The 24,952-nt window shown below is 36.2% G+C and overlaps 1 protein-coding gene across 5 annotated transcripts in view; it reads left to right on the top strand.

Annotated features, from left to right (window-relative positions):
* The window catches only part of ATAD2B (ATPase family AAA domain containing 2B), a 166,930-nt gene that overhangs the window by 28,661 nt on the left and 113,317 nt on the right, over positions 1 to 24,952 (top strand). For all 5 annotated transcript variants that reach the window (XM_086700107.1, XM_086700106.1, XM_086700105.1 and 2 more), the window contains 4 exons: positions 741 to 843; positions 2,862 to 2,970; positions 5,404 to 5,520; positions 7,832 to 7,907. In XM_086700107.1, the coding sequence (XP_086556233.1) occupies positions 741 to 843; positions 2,862 to 2,970; positions 5,404 to 5,520; positions 7,832 to 7,907 (405 nt within the window). The remainder of the gene's footprint in view (positions 1 to 740; positions 844 to 2,861; positions 2,971 to 5,403; positions 5,521 to 7,831; positions 7,908 to 24,952) is intronic.

Here is a 24,952-nt window from a genome sequence, read left to right as displayed (position 1 = left end):
GACTGGGTATATGGGATATAGCTAGTGAATGAGCCTAGTCGATTGCTCAGTATCTACATTCAATGAAATTTTTCTTCTCAGATGATAAATTATCCTACTTAATCCTTGCAGTGGCCTTGAGAGGGCAGGTCAGTACAATCCTATTTTAGAAGAGAAGAAATTATATTCTACAGTGGTAAGGTCAAGTTTGAGTATTAGTTATTATTTGTTAAGTACTTAGATCATTATCTAGACACATAGTAAGTACTATATAAATGTGTTTAAAAGGTAAAATGTGGTAATGCCAGCCTGTATTTCATGGAGGTCAGTGTTCTCTAATTTTTAAAAAATATCTGTTCGGTTAACCTTATGTTGGCTTTAAACTTTTTACAGATTGTTTATCCTATAAATTTTCTTAACACCATCTTCAAATAAAAAGATTGAATTATTATTATTATTTTCATTGCCTTGGACCTAGTAGTTATTTATAGTGGCACTGTGGAGTTAAATATTTGGAGTATTATGAACAAAAGTTCTATTTTGTAAGTTTTAAATATATTAAGGTAGAAGATGTTCTGGATTTTTAGGGGGGACATTATCTTCTGATGGCTGCTGATTCAGAAAGATGTTTAATTAGGATGCTATCTACAGTTACATATCAGAGATAATTAAATTATGCTTTGATGAAGAGTACTCTTTCATGTGTATGCCACATGTGGTCTCACAATTGTCTAAATCCTAGTTTTATTATGTGATTGTAGTACTGCTGAAGCTGTACTACAGGAAATGGACAACATTAACATCAGACGGAATCGTCGGTCAGGAGAAGTAGAACGACTTAGAATGTGGACAGATACAGAATTTGTGAGTATATTTACTTTAACAACCTTTGCAAATATTTTTTATTTTGGTTGAGGGATTCAGACGGAGAGTGAGCAGCACTGGATTTTCTTAAATTAACAGAATTGTTCCTTTTCTTTGGTTCCTCTTTAGTTTGGGATTTTATGTTTTCTTCTTCTATCCTTAACTGTATTTGCTGCAACCTTTCCCAAAAGATTCCCTACACTTTTGCCAGAACAGTTATCTTAAAGTACGGCTCTGATTCTGTTACTTTTCTTTTCTTTTCTTTTCTTTTTCTTTTTTTTTTTTTTTTTTAGTTTTTTTTTTAAGTTAAATTTATTTATTTTGAGAGAGAGAGAAGGAGAGAAAGAATCCCAAGCAGGCTCCACGTTGTCAGCACAGAGCCTGATGCGGGACTTGAACCCACGAACTGTGAGATCATGACCTGAGCCAAAGTCGGACACTCAACCGACTGAGCCACCGGGGCGCCCCTGATTCTGTTACTTTTCTGATCTGAACCTTTGATGTTCTTTTTATTGTGTACTGAATTAATTAGAAATACCTTGACCTTCATAATCAGGATTCAACTTTATCTTCTCACACACTATTGCCCAAGTATAAACAAATAATTCTTCCTTTATCTTTTATTTCTGGTAATACTTTTGGTTAGGGACTGCTGTAGTCCTACCTTTGTTTCATGGTTCGTCTCAAATGCTGCCTCCCTTCCCCTTAGCAACAAGAGGATCATCTCTCTGAATTCTAGAGTACGTTGTACCTTTTTTGTTTTTAAAGCATTTTTTAAAAGTCTTTTTAAATTTTTTTTAATGTTTATTTATTAAAAAAAATTTTTTTTAGCGTTTATTTATTTTTGAGACAGAGACAGAGCGTGAGCAGGGGAGGGGCAGAGAGAGAGGGAGACAGAATCCAAAGCAGGCTCCAGGCTCTGAGCTGTCAGCACAGAGCCTGAGGTGGGGCTTGAACTCATGAACTGCAAGATCATGACCTGAGCCGAAGTCAGACGCTTAACTGACTGAACCACCCAGGAGCCGCTAATGTTTATTTATTTTTGAGACAGAGAGAGACAGAGCATGAGCAGAGGAGGGTAGAGAGAGGGAGACACAGAATCCAAAGCAGGCTCCAGGCTCTGAGCTGTCAGCACAGAGCCCGACGCGGGGCTCGAACTAATGAGCTGTGAGATCGTGACCTGAGCTGAAGTCGGACACCCAACTGACTGAGCCACCCAGGCGCCCCTTAAAGCATTTTTTTAAAAATGTTTATTTTTGAGAGAGAGAGCGTACACAAGGGAGGGACAGAGAATGAGGGAGAGATTGAATCCCAAGGGATTGAATCTGTGCTGTCAGTGCAGAGCCTGATGCAGTTCTAGAACCCATGAATCGTGAGATCATGACCTGAGCCGAAATCAAGAGTCATACACTTAACCAATTGAGCCACCCAGGCCCCCCTACTACCTTTCTTATTTTTTAAAAAATATTATTTTAACATTTATTTATTTTAGAGAGAGAGAGTGCAAGCAGGAGAGGAGCAGAGAGGGAGACAGAATCCCAAGCAGGCTCTAGGCTCTGAGCTGTCAGCACAGAGCCTGATATGGGGCTTGAACTCAAGAACTGTGAGGTCATGACCTGAGCCGAATATCAAGAATCGGACACTTAACTGACTGAGCCACCCAGGCTCTCCTACATTGTACCTTTTTTTTTTTTTTTATGGCATTTAACTTGTTTTACTTTGTTTTATAGTTACCTGTGACTTATCTTACTCCATCCTACTAGGCTATAATTTGCTTGAGGGAGAAAGTGTGTTCATGGCACTGTAGTTTTAAATTTTCAAATATTTTGTAAGTTTGTTTTATTTTTCCTCTTGACCCTTACATTTATTGATTTCAGGAAGCTCCGTTTTTCATGAATCTGTGTCTTGCAAATAGGTGCTCAGTAAATTTCAAGAGTGGTCATATCCCTTAGGTTAATGATACTTATAGCCAGGAATAAGTTCCATGTTAATATTTGACAGATTTTTCTCTTTAACAGGAAAACATGGATATGTATTCAAGAGTGAAAAGGCGAAGAAAGTCACTGAGAAGAAATAGTTATGGGATACAAAATCATCATGAAGTGTCTACTGAGGGCGAAGAAGAAGGTTTGTAAAGCACCTTATGAAATAAATACTACAGAGTTCAGGGGGGAGGGAAGAAAATTATATACAAGTAATACACATGTAATATTGCTGAGTGGGTGATTTTTGGCTTTAGAGGTCTGTATTGTGTAATTTGGAATAATTTTTTTATTTGATTGGCATTCTGAGTTTTCACCTTCATTTGGAAAAACACCTTTACACTGTACATCTTTATGTAATTTATCTTATTTGTAGCTAGCTATTGGTAGCCCTCCAGTGACCTAATCTGGTAACATTTGCCATGAGCTGATTTGTTGTTAGGTGAGGCTTCTTTTGTGTTTCTAATTGGAAGCCCTTATCCACAGTCACCTTCTACCCGTATTCTCTGAATCTCTGATTATTTGGGTCCCAAATTTAGTTATGGACTGAGGAGTCAGTGGTAAAATTTAAAGAAAGAGGGACTGCTAGTTCTAGTGGAGGGAGTGGTACTGCTCTTTTCCAAGGCTTGTCTGGGTTCTGAACTAAAGAACCCAGCTGAATTTGTGGGGCTGCAGCTAGGAACATGATGAAAGTACACTTGCCCCCAAGATTATAAATCCATGACTAGCACACTATAGGTTTTAATTCGGTAGGTGTTAATCTTCATTGAAATGGATTTTCAGAAGATTTGGTGTATTGTAAATGAAGGATAGTTTTATTTTACAAGGAAATCTTACTAGTTCCTACTACGTGTATAGCTTTGATGGACAGGAATGGGTTTCTTTCTCAAATTCTCTAATTAATATATTATTAGCAAGTTTTGAAGAGCTGATATTTCTAATGAAAGTGCTTTATTGAGCAAATATTGTTGTTGTTACAGTTAGAACCTCTATATTGCTTCCTTTGGAGAAAATCAGTATAGGCGAGACAGATTTATAATGTGATTTTTGCCTTTTCATTAACTGAACACCTTTATAGAGTTTTCAAAGTAGATTTGCCATGTTTAGAATTTCTTCCCATAATAAATAGTGTGTTATAGTGCAGGTGTTTCTCAAAAAGCAATATTTTTCGAAGGTTTAAAGAGATTTATTTGGGTAGGAGTAATTTAGATAATACTATATTTGGTAATTTTGTCTAGAACTTAATAATAAAAATATTTATAAACTTAGAATATGCTTTCAGATGTCATGACTAAAATATAAAGTGCTTTGCATTTTAGTATCCTATTTCACTCAGTATCACTAGTGGTTTTATGGTTTTTCCTGTGCTTTAATACGGTTGTGTTATATTGATAATTCCTATGGTTAAAAAGTTAATCACAAAGTGTATTGCATTTGGAGACCATAAACCAGTAAATTTTCATATGACTTAATTAATTTTTTAAAAGATTTTATTTTAAAGTAATCTCTATACCCAATGTGGGGCTTGAACTCAAACCTGAGATCAAGAGTCATATAGGCTGTATGACTGAGCCAGCCAGGCACCCCAGACTTTTATTTTAAACTATAAATGGATGTCATATCATAGCTATAGCCAAACCACTTTTTAAAAATAAACTTTTAGATTTATGTATGTTATAATTTATTTTTAAATAAGCTTTTAAGATTTATGTATATTTATTTTTAAGTGTATAGTTAGGTGAATTATAAAGTGATCACTTATGTCAAGAAATAAACGTATTAACACCCCAGAAATCTGCTTCATGCTCCCTCCCAATTCCTACCTACATTTTCCTACCAAAATAGAACTAATTTGTGTTTATCTCTTGTCAGCAGGCCTAACAAACCATTGTATTGCCAACAAAAATTGCTCTTGCTGTAACATTAGTAATTATCTTGTAAGCATATTTTTTTGAACTACCGAGTGGTATTTGAATACTAACATTATTCACTGGTGGATAACTGGGCATTAAAATGAAGTTTGCTCTAGTAAAATTTTGATTTGTCTTCTATTATACCTTTGTATGACCAAAGAGATTGAAAGATCATAAGAATACCTAGGTTATTTAGCAGAGAACTGTATTATTTGTTGGAAAGACTTTTTTTTTTTTTTTTTTTTACATCTATCTAGGTTGGTTTTTTTTTTTTTTTTAATTTTTTTTTTTCAACGTTTATTTATTTTTGGGACAGAGAGAGACAGAGCATGAATGGGGGAGGGGCAGAGAGAGAGGGAGACACAGAATCGGAAACAGGCTCCAGGCTCTGAGCCATCAGCCCAGAGCCTGACACGGGGCTCGAACTCCCGGACCGCGAGATCGTGACCTGGCTGAAGTTGGACGCTTAACCGACTGCGCCACCCAGGCGCCCCACTAGGTTGGTTTTTAATTGTAGTGATACATGCTGTATCATAAAATGTTGACACATTTAAATGTTACCTGTGCAGAAAGAGTAAAAGATAAAATGTAAATATTCAGTTCTAGAGTGAACCATTCCTGTGGATTAAAACAGTTCTTCTTTTCTTTTGTGTGGGGGAAACTAGAATCTCAAGAGGAGGATGGAGACATAGAAGTTGAGGAGGCAGAAGGAGAAGAAAATGATAGACCATACAATTTGAGACAAAGAAAAACAGTGGATAGATACCAAGCACCTCCAATAGGTAAGAAATGCTGAATAACTTTGTTTCTTTTTTTAATTTTTTTTTAATGTTTATTTTTGAGACAGAGAAAGACAGAGCATGAATGGGGGAGGGTCAGAGAGAGGGAGACACAGAATCTGAAGCAGGCTCCAGGCTCCGAGATGTCAGCCCAGAGCCCGACACAGGGCTTGAACTCATGGACTCTGAGATCATGACCTGAGCCGAAGTTGGACCCCAACCGACTGAGCTACCCAGGCGCCCCTGAATAACTGCGTTTTGTAGTTGAGTAGCTTATTCTGTACCACCCCTTCAAAAATATAAGTGTTGTGGAGTTTAAAGTTTTTATTTATTTATTTATTTGTTTGTTTATTTAATACTCTTTATTTGTTTTTTTAAGTTTATTTATTTTGAGAGAGAGAGAAAGTGTGAGTAGGGGAGAGGCAGGGAGAAAATCCCAAGAGGGTCCACACGTGCAGTGCGGAGCTCAACATGGGGCTTGATGTGGGGCTTGATGCAGGGCTCGAACTCAGGAACCTCGAGATCATGACCCAAGCTGAAGTTGGGTGCTTAACTGACTGAGCCACCTAGGTGCCCCAATTCACTGGTTTTGAGTTTATTTACAGGGATTATGCAGTCATCACCACTGTTTAATTCTAGAATATTTTTGTACTTCTACACTTTCATCCCCCCAGCCCCTGGCAACCATTAATGTACTTTCTGTCTATAGATTTGCTTTTTTTGTGACCTTTTGTGTCTAGCTTCTTTCACTTAGCATAATGTATTTAAGGAAGGACTGAGATATTTGTATGAGATACTCAAACTCTTATGCTCTAAAACGATGTTGGATTCTCTGGAAGGAGTGAATCAGAGTTACTATGGCAGCCCTCTAGTACATGCAGCCTAGGTATGCAGACATTACTCCAGTTAGGAGCCATTATCACAGATAGCCTTGTTAATAATGGGGGAGATGTGTAAAGATAGAAAAAAAGATTCTGAATCATTTCTTTTTAGATTAAAAAAAATATTGAGGTATGAATGAAATACAGTTTACTGCAGTTGCACATATTTAACATGTAGTTTGACAAGTTGGAAATACCTTAGATATATACCTATGAAACTATCATTACCATCAAGGTAGTGAACATGTTTATCAGCCCCCAAAATATCTTTCTGCCTGTTTGTAATCTCCTTCTAACCTTCTTATGCCATCCGCATCCCAATCCTGAGGCAGTCGCTGATCTGATTTGCTTTCTATAACCATAGATTAGTTTACACTCTTTTGAATTTTATGTACAATATACTCTTTATTGTCTTTCTTTCACTCACCATAATTTTAAGACTCATGCATGTTGTTGAATATAACAATGTGTTTCTTCTTGTACAGAGTAGCTTTCCATTGTATGGGTATATCATAATTTGTTTATACATTCATTTGTGGGTAGATATTTGGATTATTGACATTTCTAATATTATAAATAAGTTGTGAACATTCACGTGCAAGTCTTTGGGCATATTTTTTCATTTTTCTTAAAAACACTGAGGAGTGGAAAGCTGGGTTTTGTGATTAGGGTATGTTTAATATGCTAAGAAATTGCCAAACTGTTTTCCAAAGTGATTGTACCACTTAGATTCTCCCTGAGAGTGTATGGGAGCCCAGTTGCACCATTCTCTTGCCAACACTTGCTACAGTCAACTTGTTGAAATTAATTTTAACACATAGTTATTGTAGTTTGAATTTACATTTCCTCAATGACACTGAGCATCTTATGTGCTGATTTGCCAGTGTTATCTCTGGTGAAGTGTCTTTTCAAATCTCTTGCCCGCTTTTTCCAATTGAGTTGTTTATTTTCTTAATATGGAGTTTTTTGAGAGTTCATTATGTATTCTGGGTATCAGTCCTTTATCAGATATGTGATTTGCAAATATTTTGTCCGTCTGCAGCTTATTTCTTTTATTTTCTTTTGTTTTCTTATTTCTTTCAGTTATTTTCTTAGTGTCTTTCAAAGAGTAGAATTTGTAATTTTGATGAACTCCAATTTATTAATTTTTTTAATGGATTATGCTTTTGGTGTGGTAACCAAAAAAAATCTTTGTTTAACCAAAAGTCACAAATACTTAATTTAACATCTTTTTAGAGTGTTTACTTGCAACTTAAGGTATCCACAAAGTTTTTATTTTTGTTGTGCTCCTTCTAGATAGTATTTGGAACTTGAACACCTGTGACTAGCTTCCATTCAGAAAGTTAACAGAAGTAATTTCTACTCCTTTGATAACATCAATTTATCAATTTTTATTAGTTATTTCTGTGTTGTCCTTTTCTATTTTCTTTAAGTCCCAGCTCATCAAAAAAAGAGAGAAAACACGCTGTTTGATATTCACAGATCTCCAGCAAGAAGAAGCCATATCAGGTATGTTTTGTTGGTTTTCAAAAGGAGGAAATAATCATATCTGTCATTTAGATATATCCTTTAAATAATATATAACAAAATTTCTCATAATTAGAATATAGGTATTGATAGTGTTAATAATGCCAATGAGGGACTAAATGGTTTCTTTCTTTTTTTGCTTTTCTTTGCTTCTCTTTCTTTGCTTTCTTTCCTTTCAATGTTTATTTATTTATTTTTGAGAGAGACAGAGAGAGAGTGAGCTGGGGAGGGATAGAGAGAGAGGGAGACACAGAATCCGCAGCAGGCTCCAGGCTCCAAGCTGTCAGCACAGAGCCTGATGCGGGGCTCGAACTCACAAACCGTGAGATCATGACCTGAGCTGAAGTTGGATGCTCAACCGACTGAGCCGCCCAGTGCCCCAATATCTTTATTTTTTTAATTAGTGACTAGTAGTTATTATGCTACATGTGACCTTTTTCTTCCTGGTTCATTTTGCCTGGAATAGTTACTGTTTTAACAATTATGTGCCCTAATGCTACATAGCTCTCTGCTCTCTTGGTAGAGTTGAATCTAAACCACTCACATTGCTTTCATTTGAAACACTGGTTCAGTTAGTCTTTCCTACCTTTTTTCCCCCTTTTGCCCTTTCTTTTATATATAGATACAAAGGACATTGGTTTTGAAACTGTCTTATCTATTGTTTTCTGAAAAGGTAGTATACTCATGGAATATACAATTAATAAAAATTTTAAAATAGATATGAAGAGCTTCTTTTTTTCTAGTTTTAATAGTCTCTCACTCTCCCATAGTAACATATGTTCATATACATGTATGTGTACTTACACATTGTTAGCCCTTCTTTTTACACAACATATATTATGCACATTGTCTTATACCTTGTTTTTTTCACTTAATTCATTTTAACTGTCTTTTCATTTCTGTATAGTGAAATTTCACATTTATGTTTATAGTTACCTGTTACATTTATAGATATACTGTAGTATTTAAATTAGTCCTTTATTGAGAGATGTTGTGGTCTTTGTTATTACAAAATATGACATAATGAATAGCCTTGCACAATCTTCATTTTACATGTTTTCAAATGTATTTGTAGGGTAAATTCACAGAAGTTGGATCTCAGAGTTAAAGGGAATAGGAGATTGTAACTTTGATTAGTTTGCAAACCACCAAGTAGTGTATGAAAGGGCCTATTTTCCCATGTTTCTACAAACAAAATGTATTTTTAAACTTTAGCATTTTTGCCAGTCTGAGAGTTGAAAAGGAGATCTTGGTTTATTTAAAATTTCTGTATCTCATCAGAGCATTTTTTCATATGTTTAAAAGCCATTTGTTTTTCCTTTTTTTGAAACGTGTACAAAGTTTACCTATTTTTCTAATAGATTGTTTTTCTTTTATCTACTTTAAGTAGTTTTTTTATATCCTGAAGAGATTAGTCCTTTGTCATAAATTGCCAGTGTTTTTCCTTGGTTCAGACTTTGTCTTTTTTTGACATTGTTTTCAGTTATCTTTACCAAGAGGTTTTTATTTTTATGTAGTCAGATTCATCAAACTATTTCTTTAAGGCTTTTAGATTTTATTTTATTTTATTAAAAAAATATTTTTGAAAGAGAGCGGGCATGCATGAGCAGAGAAGAGGCAGAGAGGAAGATAGAGAATTTCAACCAGGCTCCATGTTGTCAGTGCAGAGTCTGACGTGGGGCTCAAACTCATGAACTGTGAGATCATGACGTGAGCAGAAATCAAGAGTCAGACGCTGCTGAAATACCCAGATGCCACTAGATTCAAATCATAGTTGGAAAAACCTACCCAAATCCAGAGTTTTCAAGGAGTTCATCTTTGTTTATTTTTATGGTATCATTTTTTCACGGTTTTTATTATTTATTTATTTATTTATTTATTTATTTATTTATTTATTTATAATATGAAATTTATTGTCAAATTGGTTTCCATACAACACCCAGTGCTCATCCCAACAGGTGCCCTCCTCAATGCCCATCACCCACCCTCCCCTCCCTCCCACCCCCCATCAACCCTCAGTTTATTCTGTTATTAAGAGTCTCTTATGGTTTGGCTCCCTCCCTCTCCTAACTTTTTTTTTTTCCTTCCCTTCTCCCATGGTCTTCTGTTAAGTTTCTCAGGATCCACATAAGAGTGAAAACATATGATATCATTTTTTTACTTTTAAATTTTGATTCATTTGAATTTTATGGTGTAAGATTTGTAGTACAGATCCAACTTTTTTTCACAGATGGAAAAATGAGTTTTACCAAGCTCATTTATTGAATCAGTTCGTGATTTCTCCATCGATTCTCTTTGCCACATTTATCATATATCAGATTACATGTTTTGCTCTGCTTCTGGATATTTTTTCCATTCATATTGAATACTGTTTAAGTTGTTGAGGCTTTTTAATATGTTGTAATATTTATAACTAATCCCTTAAGTTTCCTTTGAATGTGATTTTACATTATTTGTGTTATTTTTGTTTTTAATATTATTCAGTTATGTTTTAAAGTGTTGGGGCGCCTGGGTGGCGCAGTCGGTTAAGCGTCCGACTTCAGCCAGGTCACGATCTCACGGTCCGTGAGTTCGAGCCCCGCGTCCGGCTCTGGGCTGATGGCTCAGAGCCTGGAGCCCGTTTCCGATTCTGTGTCTCCCTCTCTCTCTGCCCCTCCCCCGTTCATGCTCTGTCTCTCTCTGTCCCAAAAATAAATAAACGTTGAAAAAAAAATTTAAAAAAAATAAAAAAAAAAAAATAAAATAAAGTGTTATGTGTGGTTCTTGCACATTTATTGTTAATTTTTTCTTACCTAACTTACTTTTTCTGTTGCTTTTGTGAGATTCCCTTGTCCTTTTTTTTTATTATATTTTCTCATTATATTTCATTTTTCCATTATATTTTCTCTATGATTCATATATATAACAATTTCAGCATATTAATTTTGTGTACCCCTCTTCTTTATTGGGGATTCTCCTAGCTTGTCCATGTTATGATTGATGCTTAAGAAAGATGTACTTTTGTCATGTTAAAGGTTTATGTATTTTTTATTTTATTTATTTATTTTTAAAATATTTATTTTGAGAGAGAGAGCATGCATGAGCAGGGAAGGGGCAGAGAGAGAGAGAGAGAGAGAGAGAGAGAGAGAGAGAATCACAAGTAGGCTCTGTGCTGTCAGTGCGGGAGCTAGAACTCATGAACCGGGAGATCATGACTTGAGCCGAAATCAAGGGTCAGATGCTTAACCTAAGGCCACCCAGGTGCCCCAAAGATTTATGTGTTTTTTAAATACTTGAATTTTCTTAAAAAAAAAAAAATCAAAACAAGAATATTGATCGAATGTGTTCAAATTGTTAAGGTCTATGGAGATCTTTCATCTCAGATTTATTATTAAGATTTATTAATTATTTTAATAGATTTTCTAATGTTGAATCTTTTAGATGCAAGTGCCTTTTGTTTTCTGATTTTGTAATTAATTTCTATATTTGTTGCACTGTGATTAGAGAATGTTGTTTGTATTGTACTTAGTGAAGTTTCCTTGTGGTTGAATATATAGTCTATAGGCATTTGAAAAGAAATATTCTTTATTTTTAAACCACAGGTTGAAACTCAATTAAGTATGTTATTTATCATATTTTTTAGGTTGCCTTTATTATTGTACTTTTGTTCATTTTGTATTCTTACTTTTCACTTTGGATGTGGATGGAAAGGGTGAATTAAAGTCTTCCTAGTACTAGGATGTCTATATCCCTTTCTCCTTTTGCGTGCTATAAGTTTTGCTTTTTGGGTGTTGTTGCTGTGTTGAGTTGCCCATAACTACTTACAGTCAGAAACTTTATTATGAATTCGTCATTTTGCCTTTGAAAATATTTTCCCTTTGGGGCGCATGGGTGGCTCAGTTGGTTAAGTACCTGACTTTGGCTCAGGTCAATATCTCACAGTTTGTGAGTTTGAGTCCCAGGTTCGGCTCTGTGCTGACAGCTCCGAGCCTGGAGACTGCTTCAGATACTGTCTCCCTCTCTCTCTCTCTCTGCCTTTGCCCCACCGCACTCTGTCTCTGTCTCTTTCTCTCAAAAATAAATAAACACTAAAAAAATTCTACTTTGTTTCATTTATTTCTTTTATACTAATTTATAGTCTGATGTTAGGTTTTTACCCATATCTTTGTTTGGCTTGTATACTTTTGGTTCTTTTATTTCTCATCTCTCTGAATCACATTAAACATCTCCTGTTTTCAGCATAGAGCCATGTTCTGATTTTGCTTTTAAAGTTTTATTTATTTATTTTTAGAGAGAGCATGTGTGTGTGCATGTGTGGGAGAAGGATAGAGAGAGAGAGAGAGAGAGAGAGGGAGACAATCCCAAGCAGGCTCCATGCTGAGTGGGGAGCCTGATGCAGGCGCTTGATCTCACAAACTGTGAGATCATGACTTGAGCTGAAACCAAGAGTCAGACGCTTAACTGACTGAGCCAGCCAGCTGCCCTGAGCTATGTTCTGATTTGAGATTCAGTCTAAAAATCTTATTTTCATAATTGTGTCACATTTATTTCCATTTGTTGATGTGACTGTTGTTTTTACTTCCGTTATTTTATCTTACTTTTGTTTGGTTTTTATGGTCTTAAGCATTTCACTGTGTGATATTTCTTTCTTCAACATTTTCTCATGGAAATTCTCAAATATCTAGAAGAGTTGGAAGAATTTTATAGTGAATACTGGCATACCCACCACAAAGATTCTACAGTTTCATTTTATACTTTCTTTTTTTATTTTTGTTTTTATTTTATTTATTTTTTAATTTTATTTAATTTATTTTTTTAATTTACATCTAAGTTAGCATATAGTGCAGCGATGATTTCGGGAGTAGATTCCTTAATGCCTCTTGCCATTTAGCCCATCCCCCCTCCCACAATCCCTCCAGTAACTCTCTGTTTGTTCTCCATATTTAAAAGTCTTTTATGTTTTTGTCCCCCTCCCTGTTTTTATATTATTTTTGTTTCCCTTCCCTTATGTTCATCTGTTTTGTATCTTAAATTCCTCATATGAGTGAAGTCATATGGTATTTGTCTTTCACTAATTTCGCTTAGCATAATACCCTCTAGTTCCATCCATGTCACTGCATATGGCAAGATTTCATTCTTTTTGATTGCCAAGTAATACTCCATTGTGTGTGTGTGTGTGTGTGTGTGTGTGTGTGTGTGTGTGTGTATACATATATACATGTGTGTATATATATATACACACACACACACACACACACGTGTATATATATATATATATACACACCACATCTTCTTTATCCATTCATCTGTCGATGTACAGATGTACATTTGGGCTCTTTCCATACTTTGGCTATTGTCAATAGTGCTGCTATAAACACGGGAGTGCATGTGTCCCTTTGAAACAGCATACCTATATCCCTTGGATAAATACCTAGTAGTGCAATTGCTGGGTCGTAGGGTAGTTCTATTTTTAATGTTCTGAGGAACCTCCATACTGTTTTCCAGAGTGGCTGCACCAGTTTACATTCCCACCAGCAATGCAAAAGGGTTCCTCTTTCTCCACATCCTCGCCAACATCTGTTGTTGCCTGAGTTGTTCATGTTAGCCATTCTGACAGGTGTGAGGTGGTATCTCATTGTGGTTTCGATTCGTATTTTTCTGATGATGAGTGATGTTGAGCATGTTTTCGTGTGTCAGTTGACCATCTGGATGTCTTCTTTGGAGAAGTGTGTATTTGTGTCTTTTGCCGATTTCTTCACTGGATTATTTGTTTTTTTTTGGGTGTTGAGTTTGATAAGTTCTTTATAGATTTTGGATACTAACCCTTTATCCAATATGTCATTTGCAAACATCTTCTCCCATTGTGTCGGCTGCCTTTTAGTTTTGCTGATTGTTTCCTTTGCTCTGCATAGGCTTTTTATTTTGATGAGGTCCCAATAGTTCATTTTTGCTTTTGTTTCCCTTGCCTCTGGAGACGTGTTGAGTAAGAAGTTGCTGCAGCCGAGGTCAGAGAGGTTTTTGCCTGCTTTCTCCTCGAGGATTTTGATGGCTTCCTGTCTTACATTGAGGTCTTTCATCCATTTTGAGTTTACTTTTGTGTATGGTGTAAGAAAGTGGTCCAGGTTCATTTTTCTGCATGTCGCTGTCCAGTTTTCCCAGCATCACTTGCTGAAGAAACTGTCTTTATTCCATTGGATATTGTTTCCTGCTTTGTCAAAGATTAGTTGGCCATACGTTTGTGGGTCCATTTCTGGGTTCTCTATTCTGTTCCATTGATCTGAGTGTGTGTTTTTGTGCCAGTACCATACTGTCTTGATGATTACAGCTTTGTAATACAGCTTGAAGTCCGTGTTATACTTTCTTTATCAAATATATATCTCTACCCATATGTCAATCTATCTTAGTTAAAAAATTTTTTTTTAATGTTTATTTTTGAGAGAGAGAAAGAGAGAGAGAGAGAGAGAGAGAGAGAGAGAGAGAGCGCACGCAGGGGAGGGGCAGAGAGAGATGGAGACACAGAATCTGAAGCAGGCTCCAGGCTCTGAGCTGTCAGCATGGAGTCAAATGTGGGCCTTGAACCCATGAACTCTGAGATCATGACCCGAACTGAAGTTGACTTCAACTGTTGAGTCAACTGAAGTTAACTGAGCCACTCAGTCTCCCAATCCATCTCAGTTTTTAGATGCATTTCTAAGTATGTTGCAGACATCAGTATACTTCTCTTAAATTCTTCAGCATGTATATCAAGTAACTAAAGTTCAGTGTTTAGGTTTTTTTTTTCTTTTAGGTAAAATTTACACGCAAAGAAATGCACAAATCTTGTTTGCCTTTGCTGTTTTTAAAAAAGTGAACTTTTTATTGTAGAATAGGTTTAGATTGACAGAAAAATTTTGAAGCTAGTACAGTGAGTTTCCATATAGTCTATACCCAGTTTCCCTTATCATTAACACTTATCACTAGTATGGTGTATTTGTTGTAATTATTGAACTAATAGTGATATAACATTATGTACTAAAGTCCATACTTTATTCATATTTTCTTAGTTGTTATGCAATGTCCTTTTTCTATTCGAGGATTCTGTCTAGAATACTACATACATTTTGTAGTCCTGTCTTGTTAGGCTCCTATTGTGTTTCTTTAATCAACTTCATTGAGGCATAATTTATATAAACTGTACCCATTTAAAGTATTTAAAACAAAAAAAATTTTTTTTTTTAAGTTTATTCTTTGGGGGCACTGGGTGATTCAGTTGGTTGAGCGTCTGACTTCAGCTCAGGGCATGACCTCACCATCTGTGAGTTCAAGCCCCGCATCGTGCTCCGTGCCTACAGCTCAGAGCCTGGAGCCTGCTTCAGATTCTGTCTCCTTCTCTCTCTGCCCCTCCTCGCTTGTGCGTGCTCTCTCTCTCTCTCTCTCTCTCTCAAAAATAAAGAATAAATATAAAGTTTATTTCTGAGAGAGAGGGAGAGAGAAAGGGAGAGGCAGAGAGAGAGGGAGAGAAGCTCCCAAGCAGGCCCTGCGCTGTTCACTCAGAGCCCAGGGCAGGGCTCAAACTCATGCACCTTGAGACCATGACCACCTGGGCGGAAATCAGGAGTCAGACATTCAATCGACTGAGCCACCTACCTGCCTGCCTCCCGGCCAATTTAAGGTATTTAATTAGATAAGTTTTGACAGATGTGTATTGTTGTGATTTCACTGTTGCAGTCAGGATGTAGAACATTTACATTGTCCTCAAAAGTTTTATGTCCTTTTTCAGTCGGACCCTAGGCAAGCACTGATCTTCTTTTTGTTACTGTATATTTGTTTCCATTTTCTAGAGTTTTGTTATATAGTATGTACTCTTCTGCCTTCACTCAGCATAATGATTTTTGAGATTCATCCATGTTGTTATGTATGTCAGCAGATTATTCCTTTTTATTGCTGAGGAGTATTCATTGTATAGACATACCAAATGTGTCATTTCTTGATGGAAATTTGGGTTTTTCTTGTTTTTGACTATTGTGCATAAGGCAGCTGTGAATATTTGTGTGTAAATCTTTGTGTGGATATAGGTTTTAATTCTCTTGGGTAAATAGCTATGAGTGGAATGCGTAGGTCTTAATGATAGGTGATGTTTAACTTTTTAAGAAATTACCAATCTTCAAAATTTTTGTAACCATTTTACAGTTTCACTAGCAGTATGTTTGAGTTCCATTTGCTTCATATCCTCGTCAACACTTGGTGTAGTTTTAACCATTTTTTTAAGTCTATTTATCTGTTTTGGGAGAGAGAGCGAATGGGAGAGGAGTAGAGAGAGAGAGGGAGAGAGAGAATCCTGATCTCTGCCCTGAGAGCGCTTGAAGCCACAAACTATGAGATTATGGCTTGAACTGAAACCAAGAGTTGGTCGCTCAACCAGTTCAGCCCCAACCAGATGCCCCAATTGTAGCCATTCTGATAATATATACTAGTATCTCATTTTAGTTTTTACTTCACTGTTCCTGAGGGTTTAACCATGTTAAGCATCATTTTATTTACTTATTGGCCATTTTTATATCTTCTTTGTAAAGTTGGTGTTTAGATCTTTTGCCATCTTAAAATCAAGTTGTTTGCCTTCTTACTGAGTTTGAAGTGTTTTTATTACTTATTTATTTATTTATTTTAATGTTTATTTATTTTTGAGAGAGAGACAGAACATGAATGGGGGAAGGGCAGAGAGAGAGAGGGAGACACAGAATAAGAAGCAGGCTCCAGGCTCCGAGCTGTCAGCACAGAGCACGACATGGGGCTTGAACTCGGGAACCGCGAGATCAGGACTTAAGCCCAAGTCGGATGCTTAACTGACTAAGCCACCCAGGTGCCCCAAGTTTCAAGAGTTTTTAAAATATATTCTAGACATAAATGTTTTGTTACATATATGTTTTGCGAGTGTTTCCTTTGTCCTTTGACTTGACATCTGTTCTCATAATGATGTGTTTTAAAGGGCAAATGTTTAAAATGTTTTTTAAATGAATTTTTAATTCTGGAACAATTTTAGCTTTGCAGAAAAGTTGTGAAGGTAATATAGAGGTTCCCTTATACCACTTACCCAATTTTTGTCGTTGTTAACATGTTGTGGCATGTTTGTTAAAACTAAGAACTGACATTGGTACATGACTACTTGCCAACCTCCAAATTTATTTGGATTTTAATAATGTTCTTTTTCTTTCCTTTCTTTAAATTTATTAAATGTTTATTTTGAGAGAGAGTGCGTGAGCACGCGCAAGCAGGAAAGGGGCAGAGAGAGAATCCCAAGCAGGCTCTGTGCCGACAGTGCAGAGCCCAATATGAGGCTTTACCCTACGAACTGTGAGGTCATGACCTGAGCTGAAATCAAGAGTCGGATTCTTAACCAACTGATCCACCCAGGTGCCCCATTAATGTTCTTTTTCTGCTGCAGAATTGAATTCAGGGTACCATATTGCATTTAGTGTTAATGTCTCCATAGTCTCTGGTCTGTGACAGTTTTTCTGTCTTCCTTTCCTTGTTTTTCATGATCTTGATAATCTTGAGGAATCCTGTCTCTGTATCTTGTGGAATGTCCCGCCAAGTTGTCTAATCATGTTTTCCTCTTTATTAGACTGTGGTTGGGGATTTTTGGAAAGGTAGAAAACAGTCCATCTTGTATCACATCAAGGGGAAGCGTATCCATATGACATCACTGATAATGTAAAGTTAACCTTTATCACTTGGTTACAGTCATGCTTGCCACATTTCTCCACTGTAAAGGTATGATTTTTCCATTTCCATAGTCTGTTCTTTACGTAAAGAGCCACTAAGTCTAACACACCTTCAAGGAAAGGTAGTGGTTTGAGAATTAAAGCTCCATCTCCTAGAGGGGGGAGTATCTACCTATATTACTTGAAATTCTTTTGTAAGACATTGGCATCCTCCAATTAAAAAATATTTGTTCGATCATTTATATCAGTATGGATGCATGCATATTTATTTTATGCTTTGGGTTATAATGCAATCCTGCGTTATTTTGTTATTCAAATTGTACCTGCTTTAGCCGTTGGAAGCCTTTTCAGGTTGTCTCCTCTGTCCAGTTTACATGCCTCCCTTCTTTTGTTTTTTGAGTACTTCTTTATTTCCTGTCATTACAACATGTGCTAGGCTCATTGTGTATATTCCATGCCCCAGCTCTAGGATAAGCCATCTCACTAAGGAGCCCTGTTTCCTTTTATTGGGGAATAATATTTAGAAGCCAAGATCTAGACACTGTGTATGTTTGTTGGTACAAGGCCTCTCAGATAGCTAGTATAGTGTATGTATATACACTCACCTATGGGTGCAGGCACATTTATAATTGTTTCTGTATCCATCTGTATCTATGTTAAGCTAAAGATTAGTTTGTACTGAAGTTGGCTACTCTAATCCAGTATCAAAGTGTTTGTTCTAACCTGATCTCCTTTATCTTGTAACTTTCAGACATTGAGAAACCTGACTCCCACTATCTACTGTCCATCTCTTACTGGTTTCAAATTTTTATGAAGATCAGAATATCCATTTTTCTTTTATAGTTTGTGCTTTTTGAAACTTTCTTCCACCATAAGATTACAAAGGTTTTTATCCCATGTGTTTTACTAGAGGTTTTATAGTTTTAGCTTTGTGTATTATAGGAGGTAAAAGTTGTGGTTCTTTTTATGTACATGAATATCCAATATCTCAACATCACTTTTTGATGAAAAAGATGCCTCACTGAATTGGCTTGGTACTTCTGTCAAAAATATATTTTCTATATACATGTAGGTCTGGTTCTGGATTTTGTTCTACTTATCAAGCATTACCACATTGTCTTGATTTCTTTTGCTTTATAGTACATCTTGAAATCAGGTACTGTAAGTCCTTTAACTTTAGTCGTCTTTTTAAAGATTACTTTGTATATCCTAGGTCCTTTGCATTTTCATTTAAATGTTATAATCAACTTGTTAATTCCTTTCTTTTTTCTTTTTTTTTTTTTAAGTAATCTCTATGTGCAATTTGGGGCTCAAGCTCATGACTCCAAGGTCAAGAGGTACACACTCCTCTGACTTAGCCAGCCAGGCTTCCCTGTTAATTTTTTTTTCTTTTTCTTTCTGATTTTCTTTTTCTTTTTTTTTAAAGTTTATTTATTTTGAGAGAGCATGAGTGCTTGTGCATGAGTTGGGGAGGGGCAGAGAGAGAGAGGAGAGAGAGAATCCCAAGCAGGCTCTGCACTGTCAGCACAGAACCTGATGTGGGGCTCGATCTCATGAACCAGGAGATAAGTGATATGAGCCGAAACCAAGAGTTGGATGTCTAAATGCTTAAGTGACTGAGCCACCCAGGTGCCTGCTCCTCTTAGTTTCTTTCTTTCTTTTTTAAGTTTATTTATTTAGAAAGAATGAGTTGGGGAGGGACAGAGAGAGAAGGGGCAGAGGATCTGAAGTGGGCTCTGTGCTGACAGCAGAGACCCCAACTCGGGGCTTGAACTCACCAGCTGAGCCATGAGATCATGACCTGAGCCAAAGTCGGATGCTTAACTGACTGAGCCACCTTAGGCACCCCCTGTTAGTTTCTATAGTAAAAGCCTTCTGGGATTTTGTTTGGACTATAGTGAAGCTGTAGGTCAATATGGGGAGAATCAATATTGTAATTATATTTAGCCTGCCAATTCATGAACATGGTATATCATTTCATTTAAGTCTTTTGAAATTTCTCTTAGCAATGATTTGTAGTTTATAGTGTAGAGGTTTTTTCTGTATCTTAAATTTATTTTTAAGTATTTTATGTTTAATGATTCAATGGAATTACTTTTAAAAACTACCTTCTAGGCTGGCTCAGTCAGAAAAGTATGAGACTTTTTTTTTTTTCAAGTTTATTTATTCTTGAGAGAGAGAGAGCATGCATGCAAACGGGAGAGACAGACAGACACACGCGCACACACACACACACACACACACACACACACACACAATCTGAAATAGGCTTCAGGCTCTGAGCTGTCAGCACAGAGCCCAATGTGGGGCTCAAACTCTGAATGGTGAGATCATGAGCTGAGCCAAAGTCGGATGCCCAACCAACTGAGCTACCCAGGTGCCCCAGAAGAGTATGTGACTCTTGATCTTGGGGTTATGAGTTCAAGCTCCATGTTGGGTATAGAGATTACTTAAATGAATAAATAAAAACTTAAAAAAAAAAAAAACACTCTGGGAGTGTCTGGGTGTCTCAGTCAGTTAAGCAACTGACTTTTGATTCCAGTTCAGGTCATGATCTCATGGTTTATTAATTTGAGCCCTGCGGTGGGGCTCTTTGCTGACAGTGTGGAGCCTGCTTGGGATTCTCTCTCTCCCTCTCTTTCTTGACCCCCTCTCTCTTTTTCTCTCTCTCTCTCAAAAATAATAACAATTAAAAAAATACTGCGTAAAAAAACTACTTTCTAATTGTTTACTACTAAGATTTAAAAACAGAATTGTTTTGTCTGTTAACTTGGTATCCTGTGACCTTGCCAAATTTTGTTATTCTAGTAGTTGTTTTGTATATTACTGAATATTTTCTACATAAACATATCATCTGCAAATCGAGGCAGTTTCAATCTTTATGAGTTTTCTTTCCTTATTGTTTCGCTAGGATCCTTGGTACAGTGGTAAAAAGAAGTTGTAAGAGTGGGTATGTGTTGTACTTGATTTTTAGGGAAACGTTCACTATTTCTCCAGTAATTAGACTGTTGAAGGTTGTTTTTTGTTTGTTTTGTTTTTGATGCTCCTTTCTAATTGAATAAGTTTCCCTCAATTCCTGTTTTATTGTGAGCTTTTACATAATAGGTTGAATTTTGATAAATGATTTGTGTTCTTCTAATTGGTCATAATATTTCTCTTTTATTGTTAATGTGGTGAATTATATTGATTATATTCTCTGGATAAACTTTTTTTTTGTCATGATATATATGCTTTTATTGTTTGCTGGATATAATTTGCTAATGTTCTCAGGATTTTTTTTTTTTTTTTTTGGTTTCTGTTTGCGAAAGGTGTCGGGTTGTAATTTTCTCTTTTTGTAATGTCCTTGGGGGTTTTGGTGTTAGTTATGCTGGTATCATTAATGGAGTTAGGAGGTATATCTCTCTTTTGCTTTCTGAAAGGGTTTGTGTAAGATTGGCGTTACTTCCTCCTTAAATTAAAAAAAATTAAAAAAAAATTCTTTTTTTTTTTTTTTTTTAGACAGAGAGAGACAGAGCACAAACGGGGGAGGGGCAGAGAGAGAAGGAGACACAGAATCCAAAGCAGGCTCCAGGCTCTGAGCTGTCAGCACAGAGCCCGATGCGGGCTCAAACTCAGAAACCGTGGGATCATGACCTGAGCCAAAGTCAGACGCTCAACTGACTGAGCACCCAGGCACACCCCCCCCCAATTTTTTTTAATGTTTATTTATTTTTGAGAGAGAGAGACAGACAGACAGAGCATGAATGGGGGAGGGCAGAGACAGAGGTAGACACAAAATCTGAAGCAGGCTCCAGGCTCTGAGCTGTCAGCACAGAGCCCAATGCAGGGCCTGAACCCGTGAACCACGAGATCATGACCTGAGCCAAAGTTGTACGCTCAACCGACTGAGCCACTCAGGTGCCTTTCCTCCTTAAATGTTTGATAGAATTCAGCAATGGGGAAGTATCTTGGGGAAAATTCTTTGAGATTTTGCATAGATCTTTTTTGCTTTTCATCCATTAGTTTTAGTGGATCTTGCCTTGTGGAGAGGTTTTTGATAATTCAGATAGAATTTCACTATGTGGTTCTTTTTGTTGTGTTTTGTATTTATTTTTGTACATAATTATTCTGGTTTTATTTAGGAAGGCATTTTATAGTGGTTTTTACTTTAAATTTTTATAATGGCCTCATCTTTTTTGTTAGTAGTAATTAGTTTCTTATTCTGAACATCGTCTTCCCCTGAGCAAGGGTCTGTTTCTGTCTATTCCCTTATCTTTTCTACTGTCCATTTTCAATTTTACTCTTTGTTTTCAGAGTTTACCATTGTCCTCTTACATAAACTTTTTTTTAATTTTAAGTTTTTATTTTAATTCCAGTTAGCTAACATACAATGTTATAGAAGTTTCAGGTGTACAATATAGTGATTCAACACTTCATACATCACCTTGTGCTCATCAGAGCAAGTGCACTCCTTAATCCCCATCACCTATTTAACCCATCCCCTAAAACACCTCTCCTCTGATAACCATCAGTTCTCTATAGTTAAGAGTCTTTTCTTACTTTTCTCTCTCTCTCTCTCTCTCTTATTTTTTCCCCTTTGCTTGTTTGTTTTGTTTATTAAATTTCACATTTGAATGAAATCGTATGGCATTTGTCTCTCACTGACTTCACTTAGCAATATACTCTCTAGCTTCATCCATGTCATTGCAAATGGCAAGATTTCATTGTTTTTTTATGGATGAATAATATTCCAATGTATATATATACCACATCTTCTTTGTTAATTGATGGACATTTGGGCTCTTTCCATATCTTGGCTATTGTAAATAATGTTGCGACAAAGATAGGGGTCTATTTATCCCTTTGAATTAATTTTCTTGTGTTCTTTGGGTAAATACTTAGTAGGGTGATTGCTAGATCATAAGGTAGTGTTATTTTTAGCTTTTCGAGGAACCTCCATACTGTTTTCCATGGGGGCTGCACCAGTTTGAATTGCCACCAACAGTACACAAGGGGTCCTGTTTTTCCATATCCTCGAAATCTACGTTTTTGAGAAGTTTTATTTGTAAGTTTTAATGATAACCCTGACTTTCTTGCTGTTAAAATTGAAGTATTTGGCTTACTTACCTTATTTGACATCTTTGTCTTTGCCTCCCTTTTTTTTTTTTTTTTTGTACAGTGCCATGGATGTTCTCCTGTCACCTTATTTTGTTGCTTTAGTTTTAGAACTATAGGTAAATATATTGTGCTTACAGCCAGCCTATCCTTGTTGCTGCATTTTCCTGTTCGTATCTTCATTAGCTGAGATTTGCGCCGTAGCAGTTTTTATGCTTCATGGTCTCAGTATTTCTTAAGTTCTTGCATGTTCTAAAGTGTTTGTAGTCTTCATACTTGAAGGACAGTTTGGCTCAGTATAAATATTTTGGCTTGTATATACACGCTTGTCTTGAGTATCTTGAATGTATTTTATTGTGTTATTGACATTGAATGCCGCTATGTTGAAACTATGTTGAAATTTGAGGGTAAAAATTTTTTTTTCCCGTTATAAGTCTGTTTGCCCTTTTGGGTGGCTACCCAAGGATTTTTTATCTTAAAAGACCAATAACTTGATCAGTAGCATGTATTTTGTAAGTGATCATCATCTTGAGTCATTTTTGTCTGTTACACATTTTGCCCTTTCAAGTGAGTAATAACCAAATTTTTAATTTCAGTATGTTTTCCTGAATTATATTTTCAAATGTTTGCTCTTTCCTATTATTCTGATTTTTTATTTGAAGATTTCAGTTATTCCCATGTTGAATTTTTCTTTTTTATATCCATCATTTTCTCTGCTTTCCTTTTTAAATTTTTGTTACATTTTGTTGGCTGTTTTCAATTCTCTAGATCCTTTTAGGTATTTTCTAGCTTTTTATAACTAATGTTGTATTCAGTTTATCTTTATTTCTTTGTTGAGTGTTTTCCCTATGTATTTTGAAGTTTCAGTAGCTTAGAGTTTTGTCTTCTCCTGTTTTCTTATGGTGTCTTCAGTTCTTATATTTTTGCTCTATAGTTCGGCTTCATGGGTAGTATTGCTTGATAACATCTTGAAAGTTTATGGTGAAGTTATTCCTACTTTTCCCATGAACTGTGAGATCATGACTTGAGCTGAAATCAAGAGTCGGACTCTCAACCGACTGAGCCACCCAAGGCGCCCTTGATTCATCACCTTTAAACAGTGTTTTCTGATCTTCCTCATTCTCATATAGTGATAGCACTAATCTTAATTCTTCTTTAGTCACATGAAATTTGAATCATTATACTTGAATGTCTATTTTTGTTTTATTAACTATAAATAGTGCCTTTTCACTCCTACTTTTTTTTCCCTACTATTTTGTAGTCTGAGTTTGTTTGCTTAATGTATGATGAATACATTACTTGGTCATTAAATATTCTATAAGGTCATTTTCATGACTTCATATCATTTTTATTTATATTGATAATATACCTAATTCCAAATTATTAGACAATAATATTATTATTATTTATTTAGTTATTTATTTTTTACATTTATTTATTTTTGTGAGAGAGAGACAGAGCACAAGTGGGGTAGGGGCAGAGAGAGAATGAGACACAAAATCCGAAACAGGCTTCAGGCTCTGAGCTGTCAGCACAGAGCCCAACGTGGGGCTTGAACTCACAAACCGTGAGATCATGACCTGAGTCGAAGTCGGACACTTAAGCGACTGAGCCACCTAGGCGCCCCAGATTATTATTTTTTAATTACAGTATAGTAAACATTCGTTAGTTTCAGGTGTACACTGTAATGATTCGATAATTCTCTATATGACGCAGTCTTCATCAAGATAAGTGTACTTTTAGGGTGCCTGGGTGGCTCAGTCAGTTGAGCATCTGACTCTTGACTTTAGAAGGTGTTGTGATCTCGGTTTGTGAGATCCAAGCCCTGTGTTGGGCTCTGCACTGAGAGTGTGGAGCCAGCTTGGGATTCAGTCTCTCTCTTTCTCTGCCCACTCCCCCCACCCCTGCTTTGCTCTCTTTCTGTCTCTCAAAATACGTAAGCAAACTTTAAAAAGTAAAGGTAAGTGTACTATTAGTCCCCTTCACCCATTTCACTCATCCCCCCACCCACCTTTCCTCTGGTACCCATTAGTTTGTTCTCTGTAGTTAAGAGTCTGTTTTTTGGTGTATCTCTTTTTTTCTTTCTTTATTTGTTTTCTCTCTTAAATTCCACATAGTTCACTCCTTACTTTTAAGATTAGGACACAAACATCCACTTACTTCCATTCTACTCCTTCTATCTTTTTATATTATCAGGACTGATAACATTTATATTTTTCCGTGACAGTTATTAAGTCTTGATTAATTTGCAGG

Source organism: Puma concolor, chromosome A3 (assembly GCF_028749965.1).
Source record: "Puma concolor isolate L17-30 chromosome A3, mPumCon1.1.hap2, whole genome shotgun sequence".
In the NCBI taxonomy this organism is placed as follows: domain Eukaryota; kingdom Metazoa; phylum Chordata; class Mammalia; order Carnivora; family Felidae; genus Puma; species Puma concolor.
This window is presented reverse-complemented; position numbering and strand designations above follow the sequence as displayed.